Raw genomic sequence first — 15,245 nt, 5'->3', positions numbered from 1 at the left:
ATTCCCTGGATTGGGTACACTGCCTTAGCTCATGTCTAAGCTCGTCTGATCATGGCTTAACTGAGTATACGCCCCTAAAAAAAACTGAAGTGTACGTCTAGATCAAACTATAGCCGTTGGATGCAGGTCTGTGCCTGAGTCAGTGGCAAGTAATGCAACATTTTAAATCTGTAATCCCTTTAGGCTTTGTTTGGAAGCCATGCATTGGAATGCAAATACGGTCCCATGTGTTTTTTCTTTTAAGGCAAACTGGGGTGAGGCAGACCCCTACCAGTTATAATATACCATTGGGTTTTGAACCTGCAACGTCCCGACACAAGTTGACTTGCACTAGCTGCTCCTACCAGACAAGCAGATTCCCCATTGGTACGGTTCCCTGTTTTTTCAAAACCTTATATTGAAATTTCCTGGAGTTACCAACTTCATACCTTGTTTTGGGAGCTCTCCTTTCTCTTCCAAGGGTTTTAGCATTTTTGTTTGGAGTACAAACAAAAAGAAAAAGAGGGGCACAGCCAGGCCCAACCTGCCGGGATGGTGTCATGGGCAACACCATTCCGGCTATTTTCCAGCCAGTGGGTGGCTGGTAAATGGCCGGCCACCCATAAAATGAAAAAGAAAAACAAAAAGAGGCCCTCATAGGGCCATTTCTCGGCTGATGGTGGCCGAGAAATAGCCAGCTGTGCCCCCACATTGTGGGAAAAAAATATTCTGGCCAACCACCAACTGGGAAATGGTAAGACAATGTTAGGTGGGGGGAGGGGGTTGAGTGCATCGAGGAGGCTTAGACGAAATCCACAAAAGACCCACCTCTCCATGTGGGTGTCCAATCCCTGCACTGCCAAAACCCTCTCTTATCATCCATGTTTTGCCAAAACAGTGTTTCCAAACACTGTGCTGCATTGGTGATTCTCACAAACAACAACAACCAACAAAGAAAATCATTCTGGGTCTTCCACATGAATCCTTCTCCTCCATTCATTTCTATCTAATGCCACGTAAATCATTGCCCATGCCATCTAAAACTGTGTTACCAAATACATGCCTTAATGGTAAATAAAAGTTTGATGGTTCGAGATTTGGTGAGATGTGGTTTAGCCAACACTTGGTTATGGGTTTGGTCTGATCCATTGAAACTCAGATCTGATTCTTGAGTCTATGAATGACACATGGGGGCGTGGGTCAGACCTCCAAACACATCTTCAAATATTATTGGTTGTTATAGATTTTAAAATAAGACAGGGATAGCAATCGTCACTGTTAGGGTTGGATCAGACTTATTTGGCTGAACACCGATTAGATTAGATTTATTATACTCTTTTACACATAAACCCTAATTTCCGTTTTTTTCTTAGCCGGATATTATTCTATCGTGTAAAACACATCGAATTGGAATCAGCCTGTTCGTTTCACGGAAAAAAGAGCCTTTGTAGCAGGACATAAAATAAATGCATCCCGTGAGAAAACGGCTGGCTTAGTGGTTGGCCTGTTGGATTTTTGTGGACGTCGATGTGTGCAGTGAGGGAGAGAGAGACAGAGATAAAACCTAGAGGGGAAGTGGAGATAAGAAAAACAACCTGCTTCAAGGGAATCTCCATTTTTTGAATTCTTCTTTCCTGTGCATAGGTGCCGGGCTAAATAGCTTTAACTGTCATCTTGAATTTTGGGGTATTCTATGAGTTATGAGCTCACCACCCTGTTTGTGACTCTTGAATTCACAATCAGGTTGAGTATCCTGTGAGTTATGGGTTTACCGGTTTGTGATCTCTTGGATTTCATTTGTTAGACCTTACAATGAATCTGATAACAGGATCCAACATCTTTTACTTGGCGGTAAACAATCATATAAACAATTCAAGATAAAATATGCACTAACTAAATTTGCATATTTTTTTGGGTTATATCAATATCTAGATATGATGTTTAACTTACATGCTATGGTTTTTTTTTTCACATATTCATGTGAGTTTTTAATCATTCATTTTTAAGTTTGATATTTTTACACATAGTATGGGTTGTTTCTCGTATAACTATCTGGACTTTTCATAATTTATTTTTAAGTATGAGATTTTCAAACATGTTATCGGTTAATTTTTACATAACATTATTTTTTTTCATCATTACATGAATCATAATTCTTTTTGCATATAGTATGAATTTAACTATGAAATTATTCTTTCATGCAATCAATTGATATGATGAAAAAATATCTATCGGCCAATACTGACAACATTGCTCACAACAGAAGGGAGGTTGGTCCACATTATGGAAAAAAAAACACAGAAAAAGTCAAGAAGTCTACCAACTCATTTGAAACTCAAATCAATGGCATTAATTGTAGCCTACCAAATACTTTGGACACAAAAAAAGTTCACAGCAGTATTATATTTATATATCAATGGCAACTTAAAGAACCATGCCCTAGATGAATTAAACAAAACAGGCATAAGGCATTTAAAATTGAAATAAAAAAACAGGTGACCATTTAGAGGAAAACATCTGATCCAGCAGTAGGATTAAAACCATGGCAAAGGCTGCATCAAAATTTGGTTGCACCATCAGCTGGAAAACATCTCTATAATTCACACCTTTCTTCCCTTCCTTCATCCTAACCTCTGCCACTACCCTCCCTGATGCATCAACAACTTTACATGATCGCCTGATGTATGAACCCTGGACGGCATAGAGGAAACTCCTGCATGATCCACTGAAGACATGAGCCAGGATCCTGGGGTGCAGAATGTTGGCTTGCTTCTTCATACAGTAAATTGGCTTTGGTGATCCTCTGCTCTCGTTTGGTTCCCCATCAAAAACTTGCCAGTGATCCCCCAGGCTCAGCTTCTGCTAAGAGACATAAACTTTGATGTGTTATAGCGGCCTGCCATGCCTAAGAACAGTTTGCAATTGCATTTAATTGGTGCCGTGAGGTTTAAATGCTAGAACCGAACCTGCACTCTCTCTCTCTCATGCTTGATTTTGTAAGAATCAGATCCTGGACCATCCGGGTACAACACGAGCAGGCTTTTCTTAGGGTTTGAAAATCAACGCCTAGAAGTTTTACAGATATTTAAGCCTTAAAAAATCTTATTTATTCATCAGAAAAACATAAATTGTATCGGTTCGTAGTAGCAAACGAACCATGCCACACATGTTTGCTAGGTCAGATTTGCCAAAAACCACCAGAAAATGCCTAGGCCATGCCAAGTTTGTATACATGGTAGTTTGTATATATATATATATATATATATATATATATATATATATATATATATATATATAGAGAGAGAGAGAGAGAGAGAGAGAGAGAGAGAGAGAGAAATATTTGCTATTAATGAAGGTAAGAAACCGATGATCTAGAAATCATAGGTGCAAGTTGTATAGACTCAATCTAACCACATAGATGTGTTCAACATGGTTTGTTTTGCTAAGAATCAAATTGGATCGTGATGTTCTGATGTAAAAATATGATTTTTTGAGTTATGAAATTTTTGTACATTGTGGGCCATTGATTTTTGGATCCTTTTAAAAACCTAATTACTTCTCATAATCACATGATTCAAAACAAGTTTTCTACTAAACAAACCATGTAGATTACATCCGTAACATTTGATCTACAAAAATTTGGAAAATTTTGAAGAGTGAATTCTATTAATTAGTAGCCAATATTTACCATATATATCATTCTTTTCTACGATGAAGAACCCTCACTCACTAAGTTAAAGGCATCCGCACACCCTGTGGGTGGGAGTCGAACCTGCGACAAAGGAATCAATGCCTTCTCCTCAGGCCTTCTACGGCCAGCTAGGCTACCCAGGTGGGTATATATAGAGAGTAATGGGCTCCTTCTGCCCACCTTTTGGTTCTGACCCCCTCAAAAATCATGGTTTTTAGCATTTTTTCTCATATCTAACACCATAGATGTGATCTATAGGTTTTGTTTAGTGGGAAACCAGCTTTTGGATCACCGAAATCTAACCTGTATGCATGTTTTTTAGTTGATCCAAAATCAATGGATATGAAGGTACATGTTTTTTTTTTGCTCATAAAAACATTTTTCATCGGAAAAACATGATCCAAGAGTTGATTCCTATCAAATCCAGCATGCTAAACACATGTAACGGTTCATATATATATATAATAATTGCATTAAATTGGTTCAATGATGCTTAGTTTCCATAACAGAATTAACTCTCCCTCTCTCATTTGATCCTACACAGATCCATGGTTAGATGGAAATGGACCATGTCCATGATGGCCTTCCACATGTGAATTACTGCATGAACAGCATCACGCTCCTGGTTCAATGTTGTATAGGATCCGATCTTTCCTTAGTAGAAGCCAATTTGGTGGATTTCTAGTGATTCGGAAGCAAACAAACTATGGTCGCTCTTGAACTATAAAACTCAACCCCAGTTTATGGGGCCAAGGTTACAGTGAGTCAAGCAGTTTGATATATACTTGCCTCCACCAACAGGTCTCGAATTACGGAATTTGTTAAGGATGTGCTTGAATTATCTTGATTTCTGATTCTAATCCAATAAACACCTAGAATGAACCCCTACACATCTATCTATCTGATGCCCAACAGCTCTGCAATTCAATGGCTTAGGAAATCCAACTTCAATTGATTCCTACCCAAAATTTCAAAACATAGCCTAAAATCAAAATCTTCTCTCTTGTTCTTAAAATGAAAGAAAGAAACATGATGCAATAAAAGAATATCTTGATTTTCCTCACCTTTTTCTTCATAGTAAGGAGCGGTTTCCCAGCTGCATCCATGAGAACAATCTCTTTTCTGTGATCTGTGACATAGTTGTCCACTCGGAAAGCCAGCTTTCCTTTGCTGTCGAACACAGTGAAACCGCTGCAATTGAAGAGCAGAGACTTCTTCCACACAGTGAGCGTAATTGGTTTTGTTTGTTCATCATCACTTGCAGGCAAAGACTCATCCGGTGAACCTGTTGAATGCACCCTTCTCATCATGGTGGGACTCTGTGTATGTCCAGGGAAAAAAAAATCAGAAAGCATTGTCCCGTTTTTATAGATTCCGTTCCCAACCATGTATTCTATAAAGAAAATTGCACTTATGGTCAACCTTTTGCCCCCTATCCCTAATGAGGGCCTCACTTTTTTTAAGTTTCTCAACTTGTGTCTATTTTTTTTTTCTTAAATTGCCAAACAAAGACTTACTCTTACTATTGGCTATTAAATCTCAATTAAATCGAGTCAAATGATGATTATAGTGGAGAGTAGGCGCTACCAAAGTTAGGAGATTACCGCGAGTGATTGAGAGTGTTTTTTCGTGAATCTGATCTTGCAGATGTGTTTGGCATGGGGTCGATTTGCTATAAAATCAAACAAAATCACCTGTGGGAATCGAAATATAAAAAAAACACATTCCTATAAAATCAAACATGTATAATACAAATGTATGATCAGATTTGAGAAAAAACATGAAAGAAAAAACTTTTAAAATCTTAATAAGCTGGTGGTAGGCACAGATCGGAGCAAGCAACTACCCTTATTCAATGATAATAATACCTTTAAGGATGCATTTGAGTGCTGTGAAAAGCCCCAGCTTTTCATATAAACACACAACTTTTGATGTGTTTTTGCGGAGCCCACAGCGGCAACACAAACGTGGGGCTCCCTTTTCTCATGGAAAAGGAGCTACAAAATCAACTGCAAACCCCCTTTCAGCGGAAAGGTTTCACACTAGGGGTCGGATTCATTTACCGAGAAAGGACGCTCCACGTGGATTCATGCAAACACCACCTATATCAATTTCAATACCTACTCTTTTCTAAAAGGGTAAATATGTACTTTTCAACTTTAAAGGGAAATAAGGTAATATAAGAAAACCCAAGATAATCACATTTCCTGTGGTTGCTATGGAGCAGTCCTGTGGACTGCATCAGGAAATTCAGAAAAGTGAAGGTTAGTTTTGAAATTACTGCTAAGAAGTTGGCCTGAATGAAATTTTCCCTGTTTTATGAAGCTTCTTGCATCATCCAACCGACTTCCAAAGAGATGGCAGATCCTTTCTGAATTTGATATTCGCTAGAAGGCCAGCCAAACACGTGTCCTTTCTCAATTAGTGAAAGATCTTGACCTGCTCCTTCAAATAATCCATCATGGAAAAAGATATCAAAGTCACGGTATGCCTTTTGAAGCTCCTACAAACAAACACATTGGTGTTTTAAACGGCTATTTATCATGAAAAACCAGGTATTTTTATTTTTAAATACTTTTTATTAATAATTTCTTATACAAATTTTTTAGATTTTGCCCAAAAAAAATGTGAGATTTATGAAAAAAAAATCAAATTCTCGTGAGTTTTTGTAAAACTAGATTTTGCCCAAAAAAACGGTTGTCACTATGGTTGAAAGGACATGCATCACATATAGTAGTTTGCTTGTTAAAGCTTATAAAAGTGTTTGCTTGATAATCAATCCCGTCTTGTTAAGCCAATTAATTGACAGAAAAAGGGTCAAAATGACATAGCAGATTCATTGGACTGAGAATTGGTCCCTATTAAGCATTTAGGTTATTGGTCCAAGGGAAAATTAGTTACTCAGTGTTCCTAAGCAATGTAGCATACGAAACTATTAATATTAGAACAAGTGCCTTCCGGGTGCCAAGCCAAATTGAGGCTTTTTGATGGCACAAGTAATCAATATATACAGTAAAGGAACTGAATAATTTGGGCCGGTAGAACTTTATTTTTTTGAGGGATTTTTAACCCGAAGAAGCCACCCTCAGCACGATGACCTGGTCACACTGGCTCAGCCTGCAATACCTATGGTCGTCCTGCCGGTGGCGTAAAATTCTCAGGGACTATGCTGGTCACACTGGGTAGGACCCCCACCCCTAGGGCCTATGTTGGCTCTCGGCTTGTGCAAAGAGGAGACACCCATGGGAATCAAACCTTTACCACCCATGTAGCTAGGGGCCTTGCCCCACCCTACTAAGCCAACCGTGCAGTAGAATATGAGAACTAGTTAAAGTGTGAACCGAGATTTTCATGAGTTTTTTTTTTCTTGTTAAATCTGACAATATGGATGTGATCTACATCCTTGGTTTTAAAGGGACCAATTCTTGAATCATCGATTGCAATACATAATCTATGGCTTAGAATTTTTGTAAATATTCAAGCGTGTTGTGTAGAAAAAATATGATCTAACAGTTAATTCCTATCAGAGGGACCTAGTTATATACATCGTCATAGTCAGATTTGCAAAAATATAATTGAAGTGCCTGTTTGTACTTCAGTTCTCACATTTTCAGATTTCAATATATATATATATATATATATATATATATAGAGAGAGAGAGAGAGAGAGAGGGGGGGGGGGAGGCAGACCCCTGTCAGATATCTCTTAAGTCCCATGTGACAGACGGATTCGAACCTAGGCCTTCAGCTTGGCACAGGACCTCTGTGTTTGAGAGGCAAATAGTCAGAGTCACAAACTCCTTACCGAAATTTTGTTGGCAAGGAAAGATTCCCCATGTTTTTTTTGGAGAAATCATGGCACACTAATTAATTAAAAATACAAATCCTAAAATATAAAAATATAGAATCAAGTTTTTTTAATATTAAAAATACCTTCAAGGATTCGGGCTTGCAACTACTACTCATTCCTCATCATGTTTGGGAACCCGTAGCAATGCCCTTGAAGAAATCCCAACAATACAATATGAGCTCAACCCTTAAAAGGGTAGTGCGTGAGAAAACAAAATTTGCTTACAAAATTGAAGAGAAAAAAACCTGAAAATTTTAAAAATTTCACTAGAAGATTAAAAAAAAATACCTTCGTCCCCTTGTTAATAATATTAGCCAAGCAAAAAACTGATACTAATATATTAACATTACTAATAACAGCTAACGAAACAACATTACCACTACCTATAATGGTACATTTCTACCAACAACTAGCAAATATAGTAAAAAAGAGTACATGAGACTCAATATTCCAAGCAAAAAATTGTATCCCAAGATCATTTCTCACTATATTCCCACCATTTAAAAAAAAAAGAATAAAAAATAAATTAAATCACAAGAACATATAGCAGAGGTCAAAGTTATGATCCTGGCATGGATTGGATTGACTTTGGGTCTGGGTCTATTGGGTTTAAGGTCAAGTTTTGAACAAATTGGGTCAAGATTGATGGGTTTTGGATAAGTTTGAATTGGTCATTATAAGGTTGAAACTGGATTGAGAAACTTGAACCGGTTTCACAAACTCAGAGAAGACATGAGGGTGGTGAGCTGGGGTTCTAGTCCAAGGAGGTGAACCAAACCGGTTTGAATCCAACCCGGTTTGGCCTCCATCGTTAAGGTGCTCCTCAAACTCAAATAACCACCTCCGACGCCCTCTCACTTCCTCCGACACCCTCCTCCCAAACGCAGCCTAAGGGGGTATTCGCATGTCAGAGAATGGGGTGTTATGGCACCCCCTTCCGTGGATTCCACTGCCGCGAAAATGGAATCAGACCCCCCACGGAAACCATTTCCGTGGAAAACCCACCTCAGGCGTGTAAAATGGCACGCCAAGGGTTTTCCACAGAAACGCATAATTCCAGTGTTTGTGTTGTCACTATGGACCTCGCGGAAACGCATGCCCGTTGATGTATTTCTGCAGAAAACTGCCCACTTTCTGTTACACAAAAACGCGCCCTAAGTGTCCCGGTTCTCACATCTTCATAGTAAAAAATAAGGATTAAGAACTAAGTGGCTTCAACTCTTAACCTGCAATAAATCATTCAAATAACTTTTTTTCTTTTGAAAGGCAAGCTGGGGTTAGTCCGACCCCTACCAGTTATACAATGATACTATTGGGATTTGAACTTGCAACGTCCCAACCCAAGGTGACGAACACAAGCTGCTCCTACCAGACAAGATGAGCCCCCGTTGGTAATCATTATCTTAACTTCGTTTTATTCCAAAGAGCTAGATATTCACAAGAAAGAAAGCTAGAAAAAATCTGAAACAGTAGCTAGGCAGCTCTGGGTTTGGAGTGTGAATATATATTTCTATTATTGGGATGTAAATTATGAGGACTACAGCCTCTCTGACAAATATCGTGAGATTTATAGTTTTTTTGTGATAGTATCACGAGAAATTGCCTTCAAGTTTAAAACAGTAATTTCTCGCGAGATTTTCAAACCGTGACAAATATCGCGATATTTACATTTTTAGCATATATTTATCATGAAAACCTCCGAGATTTTTATTTTTAAATGTGTTTAATTTATATTTTATTATAAAATTTTTTTTTTTATTTTTTTTTATTGCCAAAATTTTGCCAAAAAATGCAAGATTTATAAAAAAATTCAAAATCTCCCGAGTTTTTTTACTGCCGATATTTTGCGGGTTTAAACTTTTGTCACTATGACTACAGCTCATTCATTGTTGACATAGATCGAGAAACAAGTGGAGCTGCTTATTGGCTCAGCTCATATTCTGCTTGTAAAGAGAGCTCGTTCAAACTCATAAGATAGCTAAATAGGCTCTGCAAGCCGAACATGAATAATAGCTGGTGCTTGGCTCGGTTGGCTTGGATAAGCTCATTAAATAGTAATAAACATATTTTAGATATATTCTTATGCCATATAGAATATGGTGTAGGATAAATGATTCAGGCATTTGGTTTGCAAGCAATATTAGGTTTAGATATTGGCTATGCTTTCAGTGGACCGATTCAGCTTGATGGATCATAAAGTGTCCTTGCTGCCCCCATTGACTAACCCACTGCCTGCACTTAATCTTCTTGAACGGATGATCTCATCAAGCCTCAAATTGGGAATTTTAATTTGCCATCACTCTTTCACCACATATTATGTTGTTGTTCTCCATGTTATGTATATTTTTTTCTAAACTTTCATTCTCATGTGCAACAAACATAATCTCTTCAGGATCACCCTATGAACTACATGTCATAATGTAGATTGAGAGTCAAAACAAAGCTTTGATACCAATTGATGAAAGCTTGTTATTGAGGTTGCGAAAAAAAAAATGTTACAACTACTTTTGTACACTATTAGGAAAAGCATGAAAGCAATAAAAATTTGACTGCAAAATAATTTGTAAATTCAAGAAAAATACCAAAAGTCTCAATCAATCAACCATCCTCCAAACTCACATGGCAAATATTTATAAGCAAATAATAAACGGAAAATGACTGTATTGTATGAAAAAAATGACATGTTTCAAAAAACGCCCCATAATTTTTAAAATTTGTCCCATGTTCAAATTTATAAATGCCCAACTTCTTTAGAACTTTTTTACCCTTCGCACAAGCGAACCTCCTGAGGTTTGCGCGATATATCGATACACTCTTCTGATATCTCAAACTCTTATTAAAATGTAGATTCACACGTTCTTTTTTGTGGACCTCACAAAGTTTGCATAACCAAATTTGTGAATCTCATGTAACTGAAATCTACGTAACTTCACAACTATCATACTAATTTTGCATATATAGTACAATATTTGTGAGATACTGTGCAAGCCTTTTGAGGTTCACGCGATATGTCAGTACGCTCTCTTGGTATCACAAACTCTCACTAAAATATAGATTCACATATTTTCGTATGCGGACCTCATGAAATTTGCCTAACCATATTTTGTGAACCTTCTATAACTCGAACCTACGTAGCTTCGCAAATACTATACAAAATTTGCATATATAGTACGACATTTATGAGATATTGTGTGAACCTTCTCTGAGTAATTGATCCTCAAGAAGATCCACAAATATGTGACTATCTGCATAATTTTTTTGCATGCAAAATTTCTTACATTCGCATGCTTATTGAATCATATATATTGTAATACTCATAAATTTTTGGTGATTATTTAAATAAATAAAGATTGTTTTTATATCTTAATTATAAATTTTTATTTATTCAAGTATATATTGTGATTAAAATTGATTGTGTATATTAACTTTAAATTTAATCTAATTTGAATTGGAATTTTAATTTAAGTTAAAATGGAATTTGAATTTAACTCAGGGTTAATTTTATGTAATTTAGAATTTAAATAAAATTTGAATTTAAATTTGGATTTTGGATTTAATTACAAGTGAATTTCGATTTAGTAGGTAGAGTTGGATCCAAATTAGTTTTGAAAACTAATTGGATTTGGATTATGTATGAAATCCAAGATTTAAAATTGATCTAAAGTGTAACGCCCAAAAAACTTAACCATTTTTTTTAACAGCGGAAACAAGTAATACTATAAGGTTAAGTATTCTGAAACATTACAGGTGGAGCAAAACCAAAATATTTATTTCAATATTAATAAATAATAACATCAGAGTTTCTCATACTATCTCTAGAACAGTAAATCCAAAATCTTGATCGAAGCCTCATTCCGTAGTCGCTCATAACCTCTACTCATCACCTGAAAATTTATAGGAATTAGACTACAACTATTTAAGTAGAAAATCTGTAACTTTTAATGTGATATATCATGAATCTAGTATGTAATATGGGTGTCAAGTATGATGTTCAACACATACCAAGAATAAGTAATGGTCTATGCTACGACAGTCAACAATTTATCAGAAGTCAACGAATAGATAACATCAATAGCATCATTTAAATATCTCATAACCACAGATACGATTTCACACAATGATTTAAAGGAATGCAATTATGACAATTACATAATTCAGGTAAGAATTCATATCACATGGTACATCCATTAGGCACAAAAGAACATTAATCAATACCACGAATTACAATTCAAGTAGAATTGGGCATTTAACATGCATTAGAAATTAAACGTCATACAACCACCAAACATATAACAATTAAGAGAACATATAACATATGCATGTTCTAATGCATAGCATGAATATGCACTATTTATGAGCAATGCATAATTCTTTTATTATCTTTCCTTAAGGTCTTCATTTTCCATATGCATGCCCCATTAAATGCATATAATTTAAGTTCCTCTTTTTAATTATTGTTGCCCGCGGATACACCAAACGGGTATAATCTTCGAGGTCAAGTAGGTTCCCAAGGTAGCTTAGCACACAATTTGTATTTTATTACTGGGTTCCGACTTAGCCCTCGACCAAATTACACTCGAAATATTATACATTCACATCTAATGTCGTAGACACAAGAGATACCCCACACCCACAAGTGCCACTTTATTGGTACCAAAACAAACTCAAAGTTGTGACCAACACACCACCCCCCAGGTAAAGTGGCAGACTCTCCCTAAAATTGTGACCAGGAAAAAGAACCTCAATATCGGGTTCAGAGGACAAAATTGCAGTACATGAAGTTTTTATATCCTCATAGTCTCCCCAAGATTGGAACTCTAAGATCCTCATTCTCCAGATGAGATATCCTAGAAAGTATATTACACTATTCATATTTCTTATCTTTTTATTAAGAGCCAATTATTGAGTTTTGCTCTTCCACATGCAAAAACAAGGTAAAAGCCCACATCTACCCCTGCGAGAACCATCACGAGACTCCAGCTTGTGGAAACACATCGAATAGTGCAATACAATCACATTTGCAAATCAACATACAAAGTTAATAATATAGGCTTGCAAATCAACATGCAACCATAAACTCGCAAATTCAATATGCGCAACTCTTCACGGTCTACTACCCGTGGCAATCAATAGAACAACGTAATTAAAACCATAGTATAAATATGATTATTGCGATGCAATTAAACAATTACAAAAAGAGCAAACCCAAGCTCGAGGTTCTCCAGGCTTGTGATGATTCATTTAGACCATTGATGCATCGTATGCAAAAATCATAACAACTTGCAACTTATGCAATGAGGTCAACATGCCTCCAAATGCACATCCATTCAAACCAATTTAACAATGTGTATGAGTTACCACAATCATATGCATGTGTTCATCATCCATGTGCAAGTGCTTTCATGTAATCACTTAACACACATGCATTCATCCATAATTCATAAGTACATGAGAAAATTTATGCATGATTGTACATGCCAAACCCACATTGATTCCATGTATGCACATGCACTTGAAACCAATTCATAAAGGCACAATAATTAAACATGTCCTATAAATGTAGGCACATGAAACTTTTCATTCATAACATATGTTAACATCCACACACATGAACATAACTCGGACCTAGGAATTGAATTTCAGGGTTGCACACATTCATATCATGTATGCACCTGTACCAAACAAACTTTGCAATAACTTATTAACAGAAATCAAATATCTCACATGCTACAGACTATAAAGCATGCCAACACATGCCATTAAATATTCACAAACTCAAATTTATGTATATAATAACAAATAGAGTTATCAACATAAATTGTTAACATTGAATTAACTTATGTATGTCATGTACATGCCTAGACACTGACCCTTGCCAAAACCCAAAGTTTCTTCATATAAAACAAATTTCGTCTTTCTGTCTCAGCCAGACAGACCATGCTGCCACACAGTTCTGATTAAGTGCATATATGATCGTTCATACATCAGTTGACGATTTTAAAAGGCATTTTGATTTCCAAACAAGACACATATTCTCAAAAAGCTACAAATCATGATTTTTAGCAGTAAGTCCAAAATGATAGCCACTACCCTAATAACCATGTGTCCATTCAAGTCTCATTACCACTTGAAAAAACATCACTTAGCAAGGTTCCAACTTTGAACATTTGAAATCAATGATACTCTGCTTCCTACACCCTTGTGGCTACCAGGCTCTTTATCAGCCATTGGTCATTCAACAGTTGACTTGATACTAACAGTTTTCCATCTTTGATTTGCTTTAAGAACACAAAGTTTAATGTCAAGCAGAAACAATGGTTCCTTGAAGAATCAATCATTCGCATTGATAGAAGCCTTAAACCTTTTTAATGGGTAAAGAATAAAATGATTTTGGACTTTTATGACTCTCAGCTGAACTTAGAATACTTCATGAATGTTGATACTTTCATAATTTCAAAGCAGTCATCGAAGGGATACAGAGGTTTTCTAATAAAGCATTTACAGAGATAGAGCAAGGTATTCCCATGGTTTAGTATATAATTAACTAAAATCCCTAATTTTGTTTTGAGGTTGAAAGGTAGTGCAACCAATCACAGGTGAACTGACTCTGTATGTATACATCAGTGTATTTGGCATTGAGTTGTCCTCAAAGGTCAATAGTTACTGTAAATTCTCATATGGGGTTGTAAGCAGACGACCTACTCATAACCGAAAAATGCAGAAACAGGATTTTCCAACAAAATAATCAATGAGAACCAGGAACTGCTACTTAATTAAATGAAGAATAACAAAATGTTAGGAGGCCATCTTACAACATAATAGGTTCGCTAAATAAAATAAATATGAGAATGAAGCCCAAATCTTCATTCATTATCCATGTATATTTCGTGGTTTATCTAATGCAAAAGAAATAACAATATAAAGGAAAGCTTTAGAAACAACGAAAACTTGAGAGGAAAGTAAAGAAAAGGTAACGTCCATTCAAGTCTGATAAAACAGAACCATAAAGTATTGATTCAAATCTAAACATGTAATAGATCCACCCATTCTTGACAGTCAAGATCCCCAAGACAAACTATTTTGGGGTTTTTCAGTAACCGACCCACTAGGGTTTCACGGCAACCGGACATCCCATAACTCACTTTCTTAATAGAGAATAAGCATTAACAGAGAAAACCCAAAATCTACACTAGGGTGTCTTGGCTGTCGAGTTTCCCAAATTGGATGATTTTAGATTTTTGAGCAAACCAAATCGTAGAGTCAAGAAACCCCCTTATTACAAACATACTAAAAAATCCAAATCAACGATTTGAGGTTTTGGGATTAGGGGTTCAGCAGAAATTCCCAGCCCAGTAACCTGAGACTTTCAGCACCAACACCCCCTCCCTGCGGATTAACTGATTTGGGGTTCCGACATCCCATACCCCACACGAGCCATAATAGACCTATAAGAAAAGCATACAGAAACCCTACATGTTTTGGCGATTGGAGGAGGAGGTGGTTGCTGCTGCAAGAGGAAGGTTGTCGACAACTATGGTCGCAGGCGATGATGACAACAGATGGTCGAATCTCCCGTCGGCGTGTGTGAAACCGAAGGAGAGGGATGCGAGCAGCAGAGAGAGTGAAGTCGAGAAGAGGAAGAGAGGTGAGAGAGCGAGACCCCCCCCCCCCCCCCCCCCCGCCCGCCCCTCCATTCCCTCTTTAACGAGCCGAAGTCCCCCCCTC

General features: G+C 36.9%; 1 protein-coding gene across 2 annotated transcripts; it reads right to left on the bottom strand.

Annotated features, from left to right (window-relative positions):
- Window positions 1-2,132: 2,132 nt before the first annotated feature.
- LOC149843743 (protein LURP-one-related 8-like) lies at window positions 2,133-5,008 on the bottom strand. Of its 2 annotated transcripts, none has more exons than XM_090001914.1 (2): window positions 4,735-5,008; window positions 2,133-2,841 (listed from the first exon to the last, which is right to left on the bottom strand). In XM_090001914.1, exons 1-2 carry the CDS (start codon window positions 4,978-4,980, stop codon window positions 2,452-2,454), a joined length of 636 nt encoding a protein of 211 aa, XP_089858040.1. In that variant the 5' UTR covers window positions 4,981-5,008; the 3' UTR covers window positions 2,133-2,451. The 2 variants fall into 2 exon arrangements, with proteins under 2 accessions (XP_089858040.1, XP_089858041.1); XM_090001915.1 differs by having other exon boundaries at window positions 2,133-2,838.
- Window positions 5,009-15,245: the final 10,237 nt, after the last annotated feature.

The sequence above is a fragment of the Nuphar pumila genome, chromosome 3 (assembly GCF_984573655.1).
Source record: "Nuphar pumila chromosome 3, dmNupPumi1.hap1.1, whole genome shotgun sequence".
In the NCBI taxonomy this organism is placed as follows: domain Eukaryota; kingdom Viridiplantae; phylum Streptophyta; class Magnoliopsida; order Nymphaeales; family Nymphaeaceae; genus Nuphar; species Nuphar pumila.
Note: the sequence above shows the minus strand (reverse complement) of the source record. Positions and strands in the feature narration are given on the sequence as shown.

Bases quoted from the DNA above. Each gene is read 5' to 3' on its own strand.
- LOC149843743 (XM_090001914.1), bottom strand. From the start codon at position 4,980: ATGATGAGAAGGGTGCATTCAACAGGTTCACCGGATGAGTCTTTGCCT. The intron at 2,842-4,734 runs GTGAGGAAAATC...TATGTCTCTTAG, and splicing joins TCCTTACTATGAAGAAAAAG to CAGAAGCTGAGCCTGGGGGA.